This window comes from Hypomesus nipponensis, chromosome 5 (assembly GCF_054491055.1).
Source record: "Hypomesus nipponensis isolate SF chromosome 5, ASM5449105v1, whole genome shotgun sequence".
NCBI classification, from domain to species: domain Eukaryota; kingdom Metazoa; phylum Chordata; class Actinopteri; order Osmeriformes; family Osmeridae; genus Hypomesus; species Hypomesus nipponensis.
In genome coordinates, this window is record NC_140365.1 from 5,025,001 (window position 1) to 5,041,814 (window position 16,814).

Consider the following 16,814-nt stretch of genomic DNA (forward strand, 5'->3'; position numbering starts at 1 on the left):
TTTATTCTGCTTTTGTCTTGCTGTGCCTCCACACCAGCTCCTGCATGTCTGTGCCTGCTGCGGGACGTGTGGGGAAAGGTTGCTGTCTCGTGTAATTACAGCACAGGCAGCGTCAGAAGAGCCCATCTCGCTACACATGCAAGCATTAGCTGGATAGCCTTGTGCCATTTTAGTATGGCCTGGAATTTCTCCAGGAGCCTTTTTGCTCAATTTTCATTGGGTGTCCTGCTGTTTTTTTTTTGTGGTGATCTCGTCCCGTCATCAAACCACAACCTAGACTCCAGGCAGGGCAGGCCTAATGGTTTCAGTGTGTGCGTGTGCGCTGTGCTGAGTAACACAGAGGGAACTCTTACTTTCCTCCTCTTCCCATCCCCCGTCTCCCTCTCACCCTCTCACCCTCTCCGCTACTCCCCTCCTTCTCCTCCTCTTCCTCTTCCTCTCCCTCTTCTTCTCCTTTCTTGGTGTCGACTACTGGGTGGATCCCTGCTTTTCATCCCGCCTTCCTGGAGACACATCCTGCAGTCATCTGTGAGAGCAGACTGTGGCGCAAAGCCGTGGAAAAGCCCTCACTTTCTATGACTCTTTCATGACCTCGACATTGGACAGAATTATCCTTTTAAGGATTGACTAGCAGATAAGCTATATTTAAGCAATGTTTACACTAGAGCAGTTGTGGTACTATTGTGGGCATGCTTATCTGCAACATACAGCGCCTCATCATTCTCTGCAATTTCCTGGGACCCCTCTGAATATGTTCTCTCTTAAACCCTGTGAACTCCGATCCCACTGCTTCCTATTATTGTCCTTTTAGGGGGAAACTAAGCTCCTGTAAATGCCTCAAAAAGTTACATTTAAATCTGTATAAGTGCCATTGAACTGTTTCTTTTCAGCAGAGCCCCCATGGTTTCACATCGTTTCCATGATCCAGTAAAAAGCCGTCATTCGTGCTATTGCTTTGGCCTGCTCTTGTCCACAGCCAGCTCCTCCGCCTGCGCCTGATTGGCTGGAGCTGGCTGGGTGTGTGCTTAGCAGATACCGTTTGATGATGTCACTAAAGCCTGTGATCCAAAGGGACTTTGCAGAGAGATGACTCTTTATTCCAAACCTGCTGAAACATCATGGTATTGTTTTCTCTAAAGTATAGTCCTGGTGCAGCAGAAAACCATGACTAGTGGACACTGTGAATGACTGTACTGTGTAACAGTGAAAGACTGCAGGAAGGAAATCCTACTGGTTTTCTGACTCAGCGTTTGTACGCTGTTCTATTCACGAGGGACGGTGACTGTTTCAAGAGTAACGACTAGTCTCTCCCCCCCCCTCTCTCTCACAGTGGTGTGCCGTCAGATCTGCATGAACGGAGGGGTGTGCAGCGAGCGGACGCACTGCCTGTGCCCGCCTGGCTTCACAGGCCGCATGTGCCAGTTCCCCCTGCGTCAGACCCATGAGGCGCAGGCAGCGCGGGGCAACCAGCAGCCTGTGTACCCCATCTTTGACGGCCTGGGCCAGGGAGAGCAGTCGGCCATGGGCCGCTCCCAGCTCACGCAGACCCACTCGGTGTTCACCCTGCCCCTGACTCAGGGAACCGGCCACCACTCCTCAGAAGGTACCACTGGGACTCAAACCACACCACACCTCGTCACAAGATCTGTTGTTGGCTTGTTTCATTGAGCTGTGTAGTCACGTCCGTGTGATTTGTGCTGTTTCTGTGTATCTCTCCCCTTCCCCGTGTCTCTCTCTCTCTCCCTATCTCTCTCTCTCTCTCTCTCTCTCTCTCTCTCTGTCTCTCTCTCTCTCTCTCTCTCTCTCTCTCTCTCTCTCTGTCTCTCTCTCTCGCTCTCTCTCTCTCTCTCTCTCTCTCTCTCTCTCTCTCTCTCTCTCTCTCTTGCTCTCTCTCTCTCTCTCTGTGTCTCTCTCCCTCTCTCTCTCGCTCTCTGTGTCTCTCTCTCCTCTCTTCAGTGCAGGTGAAAGTGCGTGTCCACCACACACCTGACACGTCCGTTGTCATCCATCCTCTGGACCAGGCAGATGTCAAGCCACCTTACAAAACCGTAATGCGTCTGACCCCTCCTACCCTCAAACCCAGGGGGCGGTGCTTTCAGGAGACCACACCCAAGCAAGCTGTGAGTTGGACCGGCTCAAACCTTGCCGTCATAAGCCCATGACTGTCATTTCACACAACATATTTTGGCGTGTTTTCTTTCCAATGGCTGTTTTATACATTTCCGTCACCATCCCCCCCACCCTCCCTCCCTCCCCCTCTATGTCTGTTCTTCACCATGTGGTTCAGTGTAGCAGTAACCCCCTCCCAGTGCCAATCAACCAGGAGGATTGCTGTGGCAGTGTTGGAAACTCCTGGGGACAGAACAAATGCTATCAGTGTCCCAAGCTGCAATGTGAGTGATGGTACTTAAAGCACTGTCATCTTTGACTGGTATGTTATTTATTTGGCGTCGTACCCTGATGCCACCAGATAGGACCTTCCTTTTGGTTTCCATCTGCTATCTGGCGGCTCTTTTTCTGACCTGAGGGTCTTTGCTGTGGAGTCGATTACGTAAATCATTGTTTTGCCAAATGAAGTCAAACTTTCCTGACAATTCCCTCAACCCCAGCTTAGGAAATGAGGCTTCATCAAGACAGTGTACAGCGTCTGCGCTCGCGTGTGAGTTAAAACTGTGAGGGAAAGTTGGGAAACAGACAGAGACACTGGTAAATATGGAGACAGAGGGAGAAGAAGAGAGAGGAATGGGGTCTCTGAAAAAATGCTCTGCAGTTACGTGTTCTCCATGTGCCTGCCCAGTGGAAGTCTGTCATCGCATTGGAGAAGATTGAATTTCAAGCTTGCACCCCTCGAAAACTTGGACACTCACCTTTTTCCATTTTTCTATTACTCCATTCCTCAGTTCTGACTCAGACAAAGGAGTCTTTGTCTGAAAGCGATGCATCTGGTTATTCTTTAAACTTAGAACAGCTTCTGAATCTGGTCTGGCATGCTCATCGGTTTGAAAACAAAGTCCAAATCTTTTTCAAGTTGTGTGAAACAAACAGAAAATAAGTACTTGGAAAGAAGGATTTAAGTATTTCATCATTTAAGCCTTCTTCATGGCTTTCACGGTGACCCACAAAAGCATTCCTCACATTTTCTTTCCCTTATGGATCTTTTTTTCATCTTCATTTGTGTAGAATCAGAGGAGGCGGAGTCTCCTTTCTCTCCTTTTTCTTTTTTCATTTTTTTTCACTCCATATTTGTTCCCTGTTTCGTACTCACGCTTGGTTACGCATAATCGTTCCTCCCAGGATTTGATCAAACGTGTCTCATCTTTACATATGTCACCTACACACACACACACACACACCCACACACACACACAGCAGCTGTCTCTGATAGGGGTGTACAGAGACTTAACAACGCTAAACTGAGCGTGCTAGACAGCTCAGTGACTAACAGGAGAAGGAGAAGTCGCTTGACAATGAAAACTCTTCTCTGAGCTCATTTAAGCTGCTTTTATTTCATTCTCTGCAAGGACTATTTGTACTCCCGCACACCACTGTGAAAACGATAACAGATTCCCCTTTAATGAGCTGCCAAGTTTCTGTCTGTGAGGGGTAGATTGTGAAAATACATCGTAACATGCTAAAACTTCCTGTCTCGAAGACTGTATCCTGAACTCACTCTAATTCTTCCTGCCACCTTCCCTCTCCCTCGACTTCCCTCCCTCCCTCCCTCCCTCCCTCCCTCCCTCCCTCCCTCCCTCCCTCCCTCCCTCCCTCCCTCCCTCCCTCCCTCCCTCCCTCCCTCCCTCCCTCCCTCCCTCCCTCCCTCCCTCCCTCCCTCTCATGCTCTCTCCTATCCGTTCTCCCCATCCATCTCTCCCAGACCTGGAGGGAGTTAAACTTCAACAAATCATGGAGGACCACGGCTCCCCCTGCCCTCGCGGGTACAAGAGACTCAACGGCTCTCACTGCCAAGGTATGAGCACCAGTCTGCTCACTCCCCTGACTCAATCCACCTCCAGGCTGCTGGATTATAACTGGCGGGAGGGGGGGCAATACAGAGGATAGATGACCTGGAAGTTGAGTGATATTTTTTCCTTTGATTTCCATTTCTCTCTCTCTCTCTTTCTCTCTCTTTCTCTCTCTTTCTCTCTCTTTGTCTCTCTCTCTCTCTCTCTCTCTCTCTCTCTCTCTCTCTCTCTCTCTCTCTCTCTCTCTCTCTCTCTCTCTCTCTCTCTCTCTCTCTCTCTCTCTCTCTCTCTCTCTCTCTCTCTCTCTCTCTCTCTCTCTCTCTCTCTCTCTCTCTCTCTCTCTCTCTCTCTCACCTCTCTCTCTCTCTCTCTCTCTCTCTCTCTCTCTCTCTCTCTCTCTCTCTCCCTCTTTCTCTCTGTCTCTCTCTCTCCTCAACAGACATCAACGAGTGCAGTCTGCAGGTGCAGTGTCAGAACGGCCAGTGTCTGAACACGCTGGGCAGCTTTGTGTGTGACTGCAAGCCTGGCTTCGTCCTGGACAGGACCAGATGTGTGGGTGAGTGAGACGACGCCTCCTCTGAGCACCATGATGACAGGCTGCTGCTTCCAGTCAGGCCCAGCCGGCCTCCTCTCAGAGCGGCTCCCTCACAGCCCCCACTGGGCTCATCTGGGGCCAATCTGGAGGGGGGGAAGGGGAGTTATGGCTTGTAATGTTGAGGTTAAGAAGTACCCTCCGAATCTGATGTTCAGATGGCTAATAAGAGGGCCAGAGAGAGTGCTCTGTCGTCATTGTGTGGTCCAACTTTTTTTCTTCTTCTTCCGATCCTTAACCAAAAAGCTTCCTTTAAAACGTTTCCATAGAATTTTGTACTTTTTTTTAAAGTAGCTTTCATTTGTTAAATCAATATGATGACACAACACTGTAGACGTCAGGAAACAGCACTGTTCTTATGGGCCTCTAGACTGTCAAGCTGATGTTCAAACGCCAGCGTCCGCTCTGTTCCCTCCCGCCTCTCTCCTCCCCGCCGACGTCCACCAGAGTCTCCATCGGAGCAGGGTCAGTGTTTCCGCATGGTGTCGGAGGCGGGCCGCTGTGAGCACGCCTTCCCCACCCTGCTGACCCAGGAGATGTGCTGCTGCACCGTGGGCAAGGCCTGGGGCAGCAACTGTGACAGATGCCCTCAGGATGGCACAGGTGAGGCTCCCGGGTGCAGGTGGGGTGGTGGAGGGGGGGGGGGTGTCCGGTTGTACCCTACCAATCAGGTCACAGCTTGGGTGATGACAGGGGTTGGGAATGGGGGGGGGGGTGATTCGTCCAATGAAAAGCCAGTCAGTGTCTCAGTGATTATGACGATGAAACAATGCTGTGTATTGATATCATACACTGTTGTCTGAATATGAGGTCTGATCATGTTCCTCTCGTCTCCCCCGGTGCCCAGCTTCCTTCAGCAAGATCTGTCCTGCAGGGAAGGGCTACCTGCTCCAGAGTGTGAGGGAGACAGTGGCCTTTCCCCCCCAGATCCACACCCCCCTGGACCACAAGCCTGACAGGGGTGGGGAGCAGCGGAGGGAGGGTGGGTAGTCTTTTCAACTAAGCCTGTGTGCCTCTGTGAATGTTAATGGTGTTGATTTTTTTTCTTCTGATATCATTTACTTGCAGAGACCCTTCCGGAGGTTACTACAACCACACAGCCTGCTCCAATCAGCACGCACGGTCCTCGTGTGCCTGGTAGGCCAATCCCCCCCCCCCCTCAACCCCCCCCTCAACCCCCCCCTCAACCCCCCACAACCCTCCCCATGTTTGTATCCCATCCAACTATCTATCCATCTAATATAATTGGGGGTCAGATGGCTGAGTGGTTAGGGAGTCGGTTAGGGAGTCAGGCTATGAATCAGAAGGTTGTTGGTTTGATTCCTGGCCAGGCCATATGACATTGTGTCTTTGGGCAAGGCACTTCACCCTACTTGCCTCGGGAAGAATGTCCCTGTACTTACTGTAAAAGTCGCTCTGGTTAAGAAAAATTTAAATGTATATATATATAATTATGACGTAATAGATGTATACTTATATTCAAGGAACAACCTCTTGAGAACTTCAAACAGCAAGTAGGAGACAGTGATCCCCTGTCCTCAGAGGGTTGTGAGTGAGCGGTGTCTCTGGTTGTCCCCACAGTGATCGTGGCTAAGCCCACCTCACCGCCCATCATCAGGGTGAACCCAGACAGAGACCCCCTGGAGGTGGCCCACACACAGGTCTCACGTGAGTTCCATTGTCCCACACACACTCTGCCTCTGCCTCTGACTCACTGATATCCCTACCAGGGCCTTGTTTGGCCTGTTTGAGGTCGTTTTGCGGTTTGTGACTTCTGTTTCTCCGCCCAGCAGCGGTGACAGACGAGTGCAAGCTGAACAGAAACATCTGTGGCCATGGCGACTGTGTCAACGGACAGAGCGGCTATAACTGCCACTGCTACGCCGGCTACAGGCTCCACCCCCAGAGGAACAGCTGTGTGGGTAAGGATTCAGGGGGGCCGAGGCCAGAGGGCTGAACACTGGTGGAGTTAGAAACCATGGAGATCAATGGCCACCGGTAAATGACAAAGGCTGGGTTTCCCAGATTCGTTCTGAGAAGCTCTCAGTGTTAAGAGTTAAGAATCTGGGAAACGCGGCCAATGCTGGTGGTCTTCCTGACTTGTTGAAGCTATGTGTTGCCACCACCCTGGTGGCGTTCTGGGCCTTGAACCCCGTCACCCTTGTTGGTCCTGGTGGTTAACCCTGTCCTGTGCTCCGTCAGCCATGTTGGTCCTGGTGGTTAACCCTGTCCTGTGCTCCGTCAGACGCCGACGAGTGTGACGGGGAACCCTGCGGCCACGGCAGGGGCATCTGCATCAACACCGAGGGCTCCTACCGATGCCGCTGTCACCATGGCTACAAGCTCCTGGTGCATCGCGGGAGACTCAGATGTGAAGGTGGGTGACGATGGGTCGGCGTGGCTCCAAAGTGGCGAACTCTTTCTCTCCTTTAGCCGTTGGAGTCAGGTGGCTGAGCGGTTAGGGTATCGGGCCATTCATCGGAAGGTTGCAGGTTCGATTCCCGGCCGTGCAAAATGACGTTGTGTCCTTGGGCAAGGCACTTCACCCTACTTGCCTCGGGGGAATGTCCCTGTACTTACTGTAAGTCGCTCTGGATTAGAGCGTCTGCTAAAGGACTACATTTAATTGGATTTAATTGTAATTGGATTTTATTATTTTATTTTATTTTTATCGGAGGGTCCTCCTCTCTTTGACTGTTTCAGATGTGAACGAGTGCACTAAGCAGGACGTCTGTGGGGCTGGCGGCCAGTGTGTCAACATGCCGGGCTCCTACAAGTGTGAATGCCACAAAGGGTTCAGAAACAGGGCTCACCGCCCTCCGGCATGTGAAGGTGAGGCGCTACCACTCTCTGTAGGTGTGGATAAGAGAGATGTGTGTGCGCGTGTAAACGTGTGGGAATACATAGTGTGTCTTGTTACAATGCCAGTCATTTTCCGACACGACATCTTATCGGTGTGTCATTCATCCTTTCCCCTCAGATATTAACGAGTGCTTGGATCCCAGCTCGTGTCCCAACGAGCTGTGTGAGAACACACCAGGTTCCTATGAGTGCGTACCGTGCCTGCCAGGACACCAGGCCCAAGGGGGTCTCTGCTACGGTGAGGCTCTCAAACACTCATACACACACCATGACATGGGCCTTGGATTTCCCTGTGAAATCTTGTGTTGCTTAAGCCATCACAGAGTTCAGTTACAGGACTAGAGCCAGTATCTTCCATTGAAGCGATGCCACCTAGTGGGCATGGATAATCTGCAATTATACTGTATCTTACATTATTGAATGACTGGTATTGTCCTATGGAAACTTCATGGATGCAAGCGAGCCAGATCTACAAGATTGAATATAGAGTCTGAACATTTGAAGTCTGTGTTTCTACCTGCTTCCCAAGTATGTCTTCTCTGACCTGTGAGTCAGGAAGTATGTGTGTGCGAAGCAGAGAATGGACTGGATCAGTCATAGCCTGTAAATCTGTCAGAGTCTGGCTGACTGAGAACCATGCAGCACACATGCCAGCGGGCACGAGTCCAGCCTGCCAGGACGGCTCCTGTCCTTCCCTGCTTCTCCTCAGGGCTTCAACTTCCTCCCCCACTCTTTCTCCCCTTCCCCTTCCCCCGAGGCTCTCTCTCTCTCTCTCTCTCTCTCTCTCTCTCTCTCTCTCTCTCTCTCTCTCTCTCTCTCTCTCTCTCTCTCTCTCTCTCTCTCTCTCTCTCTCTCTCTCTCTCTCTCTCTCTCTCTCTCTCTCTCTCTCTCACACTCACTCACTCTCTCACTCATTCACTCTCTGTGTCTGTCTCTCTCTCTCCCTCTCTCTGTTTCTCTCTCTCTCTCTCGCTCTCTCCAGATGTCAACGAGTGCCAGAAACGGGGTGTGTGTCCCAACGGCCGCTGTGAGAACCTCCCTGGTACCTATCGCTGTCTGTGCAGCGAGGGCTTCCTCCCCAGTGACGACAGTAAAGCCTGCCGGGGTGAGAGCACACGCCCTGGAGGCCACACTCCACCATCCACAGTCAACATCCAAACTACTGCCTTGTCATTTCCTTTATATTCTAATCCAAGTCTATGAGACTGTGGATCACAAGTACTAGATCCCGAGTTACAGTTCGGTGGTAAAGCATAAGACTGCGTCTGCAAGATAAAATCTTGTTCTTGTACGTCAAATTGGACTAAAAGACTCTGCTAAATAAACGCATGTTCACCCGTAGTATGTGCTGCACATTCAGATGGTGAAGTACAATTCATGATGCTCTCTGTAGTACAGTTCATTATGCTCTCTGTAGTACAGTACATGATGCTCTCCTCTCTGTAGTACAGTACATGATGCTCTCCTCTCTGTAGTACAGTTCATTATGCTCTCTGTAGTACACTACATTATGCTCTCTGTAGTACAGTACATGATGCTCTCTGTAGTACAGTACATGATGCTCTCTGTAGTACAGTACATGAAGCTCTCCTCTCTGTAGTACAGTAGATGATGCTCTCCTCTCTGTAGTACAGTACATGATGCTCTCTGTAGTACAGTACATGATGCTCTCCTCTCTGTAGTACAGTACATGATGCTCTCCTCTCTGTAGTACAGTACATGAAGCTCTCCTCTCTGTAGTACAGTACATGAAGCTCTCCTCTCTGTAGCACAGTAGATGACGCTCTCCTCTCTGTAGCACAGTAGATGACGCTCTCTGTGGGCGTTCTCCCTCTGCCCCTTCCAGACATTGACGAGTGCAAGGACAACAGGCTCTGTGCCAACGGGCGCTGCGTCAACACGGACGGCTCCTTCCAGTGCCAGTGTTCCCCGGGGTTCCATCCCACACAGGAGGGCAGCCACTGTGAAGGCATGACTCTCATCACTCACCTCACACACATATCAGACGGGACATGTTCCCCCAGCGGGCTGAAAGGCTCATCATCCTGCTCTGTGCTATATAGCTCTGTGGAGTTTGTTTATCGGTCATGGTTTGCTTATATTGCTCTCCTTCCCACAGATATCAATGAGTGCGAGAGGCCCTCCAACTGCCAGAGAGGGCGCTGCGTCAACACCATGGGCTCCTACCGCTGTGAATGCCAGAAGGGCTTTATGCTGGTTGGAGGAAGGAGGTGCCAAGGTCAGTCTCTGCATGTGCTGTTAGCCTCTTTATGAATCTCTCTCTCTCTTTCTCTCACTCATTCCCACCTCTCTCGCCCAGACATAGACGAGTGTGCGTCCGACAGGAGTCTGTGTCAGCCGCACGGGAGCTGCGAGAACAAGGCGGGCTCCTTCGTGTGCGTGTGCAACGAGGGCTTCCTGCTGTCTGAGGACAAGCACAGCTGTGAGGGTAAGACAGACAAACCCCTAGTCCACTGGACAGCCATCCCTCCCATGAAACAGTACAGCGCATCATCATAGAGCACTCTCCTATCCCTCATACACTCCCATTAGGCTGGCTGTAATACCTCATTGTGTTGTCTCTGACCACCCCCCCCCACCCCCCCAACCCCCACCCCCCTCCACCCCCCCAACCCCCCCCCCCCCCCACCCCCCACCCCCCACCCCCTCTCCCCCGACAGTGATCGCCATGGAGCTGGAGGATAAGAAGGAGTGCTATCTCAACCTGGATGACACGGTGTTCTGTGACAGTGTCCTGGCCACCAACGTCACCAAGCAGGAGTGCTGCTGTTCCATTGGGGTGGGCTGGGGAGACCACTGCGAGATCTATCCTTGTCCCGTCCACCATTCAGGTACCTCACACACACACACACACACTGAAACACACTGACACACACACACACACACACACACTCATGCATGCACACACACTTACACTCGCTCACACATCACTCTCGCACGCATTCGTCATTGTGCTTTGTGAGTTTGGATGTGCCTGGATCGTATACGTGCCCGACTCACTAGCGTCCAATGGTGTTTGGTCCCTGCGTCCCACGTGCAGCTGAGTACCACTCCCTGTGTCCAGTGGGCCGAGGCTTCTACCACGAGGAGGGGACGATCGAGTACGGCCTCTCCCTCCACCGAGGTGAGGAGCCCTGGCTGACTGCCTGCTTGCCGCTGACTACCTCTCAGCAGCCTACCACTGAAACAGTGTAGCAGTGAAATGTGCACTTGTGGCCTTTGATTATCTGTTGTGTGTACCACAGGCACTGTGTGTGTGTTGTTGTAAGCACGTGGCTCCTGTTGGGTCTTCACAATGCTGTTTGTGTGTGCAGATATCGATGAGTGCGTGCTCTTCTCCGACGAGATCTGCAAGGAGGGCCGCTGCATGAACACCCAGCCGGGATACGAGTGCTACTGCCAGCAAGGCTTCTACTACGACAGCAACCTGCTGGAGTGCATTGGTGAACACACAGGCACAGAGTTCATCACAGGCGTACTGGGTAGGGTACGAGTGTAACTGGTTTCAGACTGTCTTCTCCTCTCTCCCCCCCCCCTCAGATGTGAATGAATGTCACGATGAGTCCCTCTGCGCTAATGGAGAGTGTTCCAACACCAGGGGCTCCTTCTACTGCACCTGCAACGCCCCCTGGACCCCCGACTCCACCAACAAGAAATGTGTGACGGCCACAGTAGCAGGTGACCCAGCCCCATCCTCAGCCCCAGCCTCAACCCCAGCCTTAGCTCTAGCTCCAGCCTCAACCTCTGCCCCAGCCCCAGCCTCAACCCCAGCCTTAGCTCTAGCTCCAGCCTCAACCCCAGCCTTAGCTCTAGCTCCAGCCTCAACCCCAGCCTTAGCCCCAGCCTTAGTCCCGGGCTCATAGTCATCTTCAGCCTCAACCTCAGCCCCAGCCTCAGGGCCTCCATTCTGTCTCTAAAACTGCAACACAGCGTTCGCGGCGTTGAAGACTTGTTCAGTCAGTGTGCGGTTTACGTTGCAGGCGTGGATGAGTGCCAGAATGCAGCCAACTGTAAGAACGGCCACTGTGTGGACACTCCCGGGTCCTACTACTGCATCTGCTCTCCTCCCTGGATCCTGGCCACCGACCGCAACAGCTGCGTGACCCCCGAGGAGCAGGGGGGTGAGTGGAGGGCGCGGCCCAGTTACAAGGCTTAGGATTGGCTGTCTGGGAAGTGGAGTGAGGCATGCTGGGAAGTGTCGTTCTAGAGGTTGCTCCCAACTGTGTCTGAGTGGCTGTATGCGGGAGGGAGGATGAATGAGAGGAAGACCACTGATTTTAACTGTGTACTGTCAGCTGTGCACCGATGAAGAGACACCTTAACACTAACTAATACCCTCCCAGCTTCCCCTGCCTGCCCCACTCTTTGTCCCAGGTAGCTCAGTTACCAACTCCATCTCCCTAACAATCACCTCATAGTCACAAAAATGCCGTCCAGTTGAGAGTTATAGTTTCTGAACACACCTACACTCTCTGCATGCCCGCTCAGGAAACTGCTTCCTGTTATTCGGTCACACTGCTTCCTGTTAAACATATTCAGGGTCCAAAGCTGAACGCTGGCCCCCCTAGGCTGGTGTCCATATTGTAACCCGTGTCTGTGGTGACCCCCTTGCAGATGTGAATGAGTGCCAGGACCCCTCGTACTGTAAGAATGGGAGGTGTGTCAACACACCCGGCTCCTTTCACTGTATTTGCACCCAGCCTCTCACCTTCAGCGCAGCGCTCAAACAGTGCGTCTATGACGGTGGGTATAACCAATCGGCGCTCAGCTCACCTGAGCCGGACCAATTAGGTCGAAGCTAACCCTGAGTTTTGGCTTGCCTTTACACCTGCCACTCTTGCTCATTCCTTTTAACCCCTCCCCCTTTGAGTCCCTCTGCCCAATACTGACTCTGTCCACAGGCAGCCTACTACACCAACTCCCTCCTACGTTTGGAGAATGATGTAAAAAAATATATAATTTGAAAATCAGTGTCTGTATGATCAGTGAGAACAGAAGGAAGCATAGCTACAGTAGTCTTTACAGCTTCAGTACATTAGTTACGGATTTCAGTTACACAACACTAGCTAGCATGAAAACAACATGAAAAACACTTATTCCAACGTGTGTATGTAAATGTGTGTTTGAGAAATGGCAAGGAAATGTCCAAAAAGGGATTTTATTGCTTCTGGCATTTTCTTTTCAAGCCTTTTTCTCTTTCTACTTTGTCCTGTTTGGTTATATGTCAGACTGTAACACCTGATAATGCATGACTGCATTACACTGAACTCAGCAGTGCACAACACAAACACTTTGCGGTGTCTATATTTTTGTTATTCTGTTTGTAAAGCTTCCTTTGTCGTGTCTCTGTTTCGAGTGAGCTTTCTCCGGCTCCTTCCATCGTGTCCGTGTTCAAGGAGAAGCACGGGCAGAGGAGAGCAGTCTGACTGTGTCTGTCTGTATCCAGGCCTCATGTCTTATTCATATATGCCTGCTGGCTCTTACCGTCCTCAACAATTACCTAGTTAATCTCCCAGGTCAAGTGGCTGGACAAGGCCTGCTTGCATAACGCATGAGCAAAGACACTTTCACACTAGACAGATCAGTCCTGAACAATTGAGGGGGTTGAAGCATTGAATAGGTGAAGAACTCACAACTCACGTCCGCTACCTTCCCCCGTCTGTCTGTCCCAGACCGCACTGCAGCCCACAAGGACGTGTGCTTCCTGCAGGTGGATGAGGACCAGATCTGTAGCGTGCCCAGGAAGGGCCTGGTGGTCACCTACTCAGAGTGCTGCTGTCACTACGGCCGTGGCTGGGGACCGGAGTGCAGGACCTGTCCCCAGAGAAACTCAGGTGAGACCACAGGGACACACATCACTCAATCACTTCTTTCACCCTACTCACGCCAGTTTGATTTGATGTTGTGTTTTTACTCATTTTATTCACTACATTATTGCCCACAAGACTTATTATTATTCTTTTGTTTACTTTCAGTGATATTTAACCGTCTGTGTGAGCTCCACCTAGAGACAGATTCTGAGGGTGAAGTCGACTTTCTGGCAGCTTTTGCCAACTACAATCCAGGTAAACGCTAGCAGTGTGATTGCTACTGACAGCTGCACATTCAGAATACTCACATGAACATTCTAACTGGCAAAACCCTGCCGGTCTCCCTCCTTTTTCCCTGCCCCCGCCCCTCTCTCTCTCTGTCTCACTCTTTCCCCCTCCTCTCTCTCCCTCCTCTTTCGTTCTGTTGTGTTTGGGCTCAGAAGGGGACAGTTCGGAGGAAGACTCTGAGGAGTGCAGTTGTACCAACGGGCGCTGCGTGCGGTCCTACCTGGGCACCATGTGTGAGTGCAACACCGGCTTCAGGATGGATCACTCCCGCACCCGCTGCACAGGTGGGTTTACATTTCTATTACAGGGCACCCGGCACATATCTCACACACTCCCACACACACTTCAGCATTTAGAGGAACAGCGTTGTTGAAGTTTTATGTAAATTAATGTGCAGGCAGTTGACAGATCTCTCTCTCCCCCATCTCCCTCCCTCCCTCTCCCTCCCTCCCTCCCTCCCTCCCCATCTCCCTCTCTCCCGCCCACCCGCCCTCCCTTCCTCTCTCTCTCTCTCTCTCTCTCTCTCTCTCTCTCTCTCTCTCTCTCTATCTCCCTCCCTCCCTCCCTCCCTTCCTCTCTCTCTTTTCAGATATTGATGAGTGCGCAGAACCTGGGGTTCGCGTTAATCCATGCAAGAATGCTCGTTGTGTCAACACCATAGGGTCATTCAAGTGCTACTGCAAACATGGCTTTGTGCCTGCACGAAGGCCCAACATATGTGTCCGTCCGAGGGGTCTATAACATTTCTGTCAAACACACTTTCGCACACACACACACACACACACACAAACATAGACAGACACACACACTTAGCGCAGATAGACACACTATCTGTCCTCGGAGTGTTTAATGAAGGGCCATTTCCTTCCGGTGACTAATTTGCAATGTCTAAATAGAAATGTCTGCTCCTCTTCAACCAAGGATCTTAAATGTTTGGGTCTTCTACTGCCCTCTGTGTTGATAGTCTACAATGCTTTGGGAAAATAATTAAACACCGACAAAGATATAGGTTTGTTTTTTCGATGTATTTTTGTAATTATTATTTTTCTAAAAACTGTTTTTGACCATTGACTGTTATACTTGTCCTATGTTTATTTCTTAAGATGTCCACTTGTTGCATTGACCTTGTAGTCTGAATCTTGAGTCTTCCTGCAGTTTAATGAGGACGTTCCTCTTTAGTCCAACCCCTATGACCATGATCAGTAAATGTCTATGTCAGAATTTTAAAAAAATCATCCATGTAGGGTATGTACCGCACTCACAGCCTCGTGCTCTTCTATGATATCAATGTTGTACAGAACAGTATGTGAAGACATACCTGCAGTAGCTAATGGATTTGTGCCTATCTTGTCCCTGCAAACCGTAGTTGCAAAGGACATAGAGAAACATGTTTATGGGAAAGCCTTTCAAAAGTGTCTTGATTCTGACATGCACATGAGTGCACTTTAAGTGAGATTTTTTTTTCAAAAAAACTGACCTTACAAGGCAACTTAGATGGAATCTTCGGGTGAAGGACGGTGGAGTGTTCCAGAAATAAAGGAAGTGACATGATAAGTGACATCTCTCGTCAGCGTTTGTACTTTTGCATTGTGAAAGGAACCAAAGAGGCTCTTCATAAAGAAACAGGAGTAAACCTCTCACATTGTACTGGCTCTGGCTCTGATTCTGATCATGTTCCTTCATGACTTGTCAATTACACAGTGTTATATCTTCAGACCCTGTAAACAAATAAAGGATTGTCTGCGCAGTCCTTACCATATTAGTTTTAATTGTTTATTTTCATTGATTTGTGCTAAATCTTCTTTCCATCAAAATACCTGGCTGGAATTCTCTGATAAAGTGTGTGCCATCAGAGACATCTGTGAGAGCAGAAACAAATTCAGCTAGAGGAGAAAGGTGAGTTTCAGTCAGTCTCTCTAAAGTCCAGCGGAGAATAAAGAAGAACTGTACTTCAAAGCCTGCAGGAAGCCTTGTCAAATCACATACATAGACATTGAGTTAGGCAGAGGTCCACCTTCAAGATGGCTAGCTTAAATTGTGTCTTTTAATTACACCATGTTTGCCACTCCTGTATGTAATTGACACCATAAAAGCAAGTATTTTAGTTGTCCCCCCTCTACTAATAGTGCATTGATTCATGTGCAAGCGCACTATTGCATTGCTGGATACACAGACAAAACCTCTACGTACTGGGCATTTGGGAGTATTTCACAGAGCAAGCAGTAATCAAGTTAGGTCATACCTCCCTCTGTTTTGATCAAAAAAGAAAATAGTGGCAGTTCCAACAATCAACAACAGTAAAAGGACAATCAAGGTCAAAGTCACATAAATGTGATTCTTGTCAAGTACCATGGGTGTGGTTGAAGCTATTTTAATTTTGGGTCTCGGTGTGACTGTCTTGTTCAGAGCAGGATTTGTTTTGACCGATTTGACCGTAGAAGACCGGGTGTATTTAATGCCAGATGAAATATGATGAGTCACAGTTGGGAAGGAACTTGATGTTGATGAATTCATCCTCTCTGAGGAAGCTGGTGAGAAGCCTGCAGCGGAAGGTGTGGCTCTGACTGGAGGCTGTGTGACTGGAGGCTGTGTAACTAGAGGCTGTGTGACTGGAGGCTGTGTGACTGGAGGCTGTGTGACTGGAGGCTGTGTAACTAGAGGCTTAGTGACTGGAGGCTGTGTAACTAGAGGCTGTGTGACTGGAGGCTGTGTGACTAGAGGCTGTGTGACTGGAGGCTGTGTAACTAGAGGCTGTGTAACTGGAGGCTGTGTGACTGGAGGCTGTGTGACTGGAGGCTGTGTGACTGGAGGCTGTGTAACTAGAGGCTTAGTGACTGGAGGCTGTGTGACTGGAGGCTGTGTGACTGGAGGCTGTGTGACTGGAGGCTGTGTAACTAGAGGCTGTGTGACTAGAGGCTGTGTAACTGGAGGCTGTGTAACTGGAGGCTGTGTGACTGGAGGCTGTGTAACTAGAGGCTGTGTGACTGGAGGCTGTGTAACTGGAGGCTGTGTAACTAGAGGCTGTGTGACTGGAGGCTGTGTAACTAGAGGCTGTGTGAGAGGAGGCTGTGTAACTAGAGGCTGTGTGACTGGAGGCTGTGTGACTAGAGGCTGTGTGACTGGAGGCTGTGTAACTAGAGGCTGTGTAACTGGAGGCTGTGTGACTGGAGGCTGTGTGACTGGAGGCTGTGTGACTGGAGGCTGTGTAACTAGAGGCTTAGTGACTGGAGGCTGTGTGACTGGAGGCTGTGTGACTGGAGGCTGTGTAACTAGAGGCTG

General features: G+C 50.5%; 1 protein-coding gene across 3 annotated transcripts in view; it reads left to right on the plus strand.

Annotated features, from left to right (window-relative positions):
* ltbp3 (latent transforming growth factor beta binding protein 3) overlaps positions 1 to 15,093 on the plus strand; it is a 25,441-nt gene extending 10,348 nt beyond the window's left edge. The window contains exons 2-28 of one of the 3 annotated variants that reach the window (XM_084698571.1): positions 1,331 to 1,603; positions 1,957 to 2,120; positions 2,288 to 2,393; positions 3,875 to 3,967; positions 4,402 to 4,518; positions 5,002 to 5,157; positions 5,402 to 5,536; positions 5,623 to 5,691; positions 6,136 to 6,222; positions 6,348 to 6,476; positions 6,800 to 6,931; positions 7,258 to 7,386; positions 7,535 to 7,654; positions 8,399 to 8,521; positions 9,263 to 9,385; positions 9,536 to 9,655; positions 9,737 to 9,865; positions 10,098 to 10,268; positions 10,478 to 10,561; positions 10,752 to 10,880; positions 10,978 to 11,115; positions 11,418 to 11,558; positions 12,052 to 12,180; positions 13,110 to 13,271; positions 13,413 to 13,502; positions 13,688 to 13,819; positions 14,125 to 15,093. In XM_084698571.1, coding sequence (XP_084554697.1) covers positions 1,331 to 1,603; positions 1,957 to 2,120; positions 2,288 to 2,393; positions 3,875 to 3,967; positions 4,402 to 4,518; positions 5,002 to 5,157; positions 5,402 to 5,536; positions 5,623 to 5,691; positions 6,136 to 6,222; positions 6,348 to 6,476; positions 6,800 to 6,931; positions 7,258 to 7,386; positions 7,535 to 7,654; positions 8,399 to 8,521; positions 9,263 to 9,385; positions 9,536 to 9,655; positions 9,737 to 9,865; positions 10,098 to 10,268; positions 10,478 to 10,561; positions 10,752 to 10,880; positions 10,978 to 11,115; positions 11,418 to 11,558; positions 12,052 to 12,180; positions 13,110 to 13,271; positions 13,413 to 13,502; positions 13,688 to 13,819; positions 14,125 to 14,276 — 3,533 coding nt within the window. In that variant the 3' untranslated portion in view covers positions 14,277 to 15,093. The remainder of the gene's footprint in view (positions 1 to 1,330; positions 1,604 to 1,956; positions 2,121 to 2,287; positions 2,394 to 3,874; positions 3,968 to 4,401; positions 4,519 to 5,001; positions 5,158 to 5,401; positions 5,537 to 5,622; positions 5,692 to 6,135; positions 6,223 to 6,347; positions 6,477 to 6,799; positions 6,932 to 7,257; positions 7,387 to 7,534; positions 7,655 to 8,398; positions 8,522 to 9,262; positions 9,386 to 9,535; positions 9,656 to 9,736; positions 9,866 to 10,097; positions 10,269 to 10,477; positions 10,562 to 10,751; positions 10,881 to 10,977; positions 11,116 to 11,417; positions 11,559 to 12,051; positions 12,181 to 13,109; positions 13,272 to 13,412; positions 13,503 to 13,687; positions 13,820 to 14,124) is intronic. The other 2 variants (XM_084698572.1, XM_084698573.1) reach the window with 2 other exon arrangements.
* The last annotated feature ends 1,721 nt before the right edge of the window (positions 15,094 to 16,814 follow it).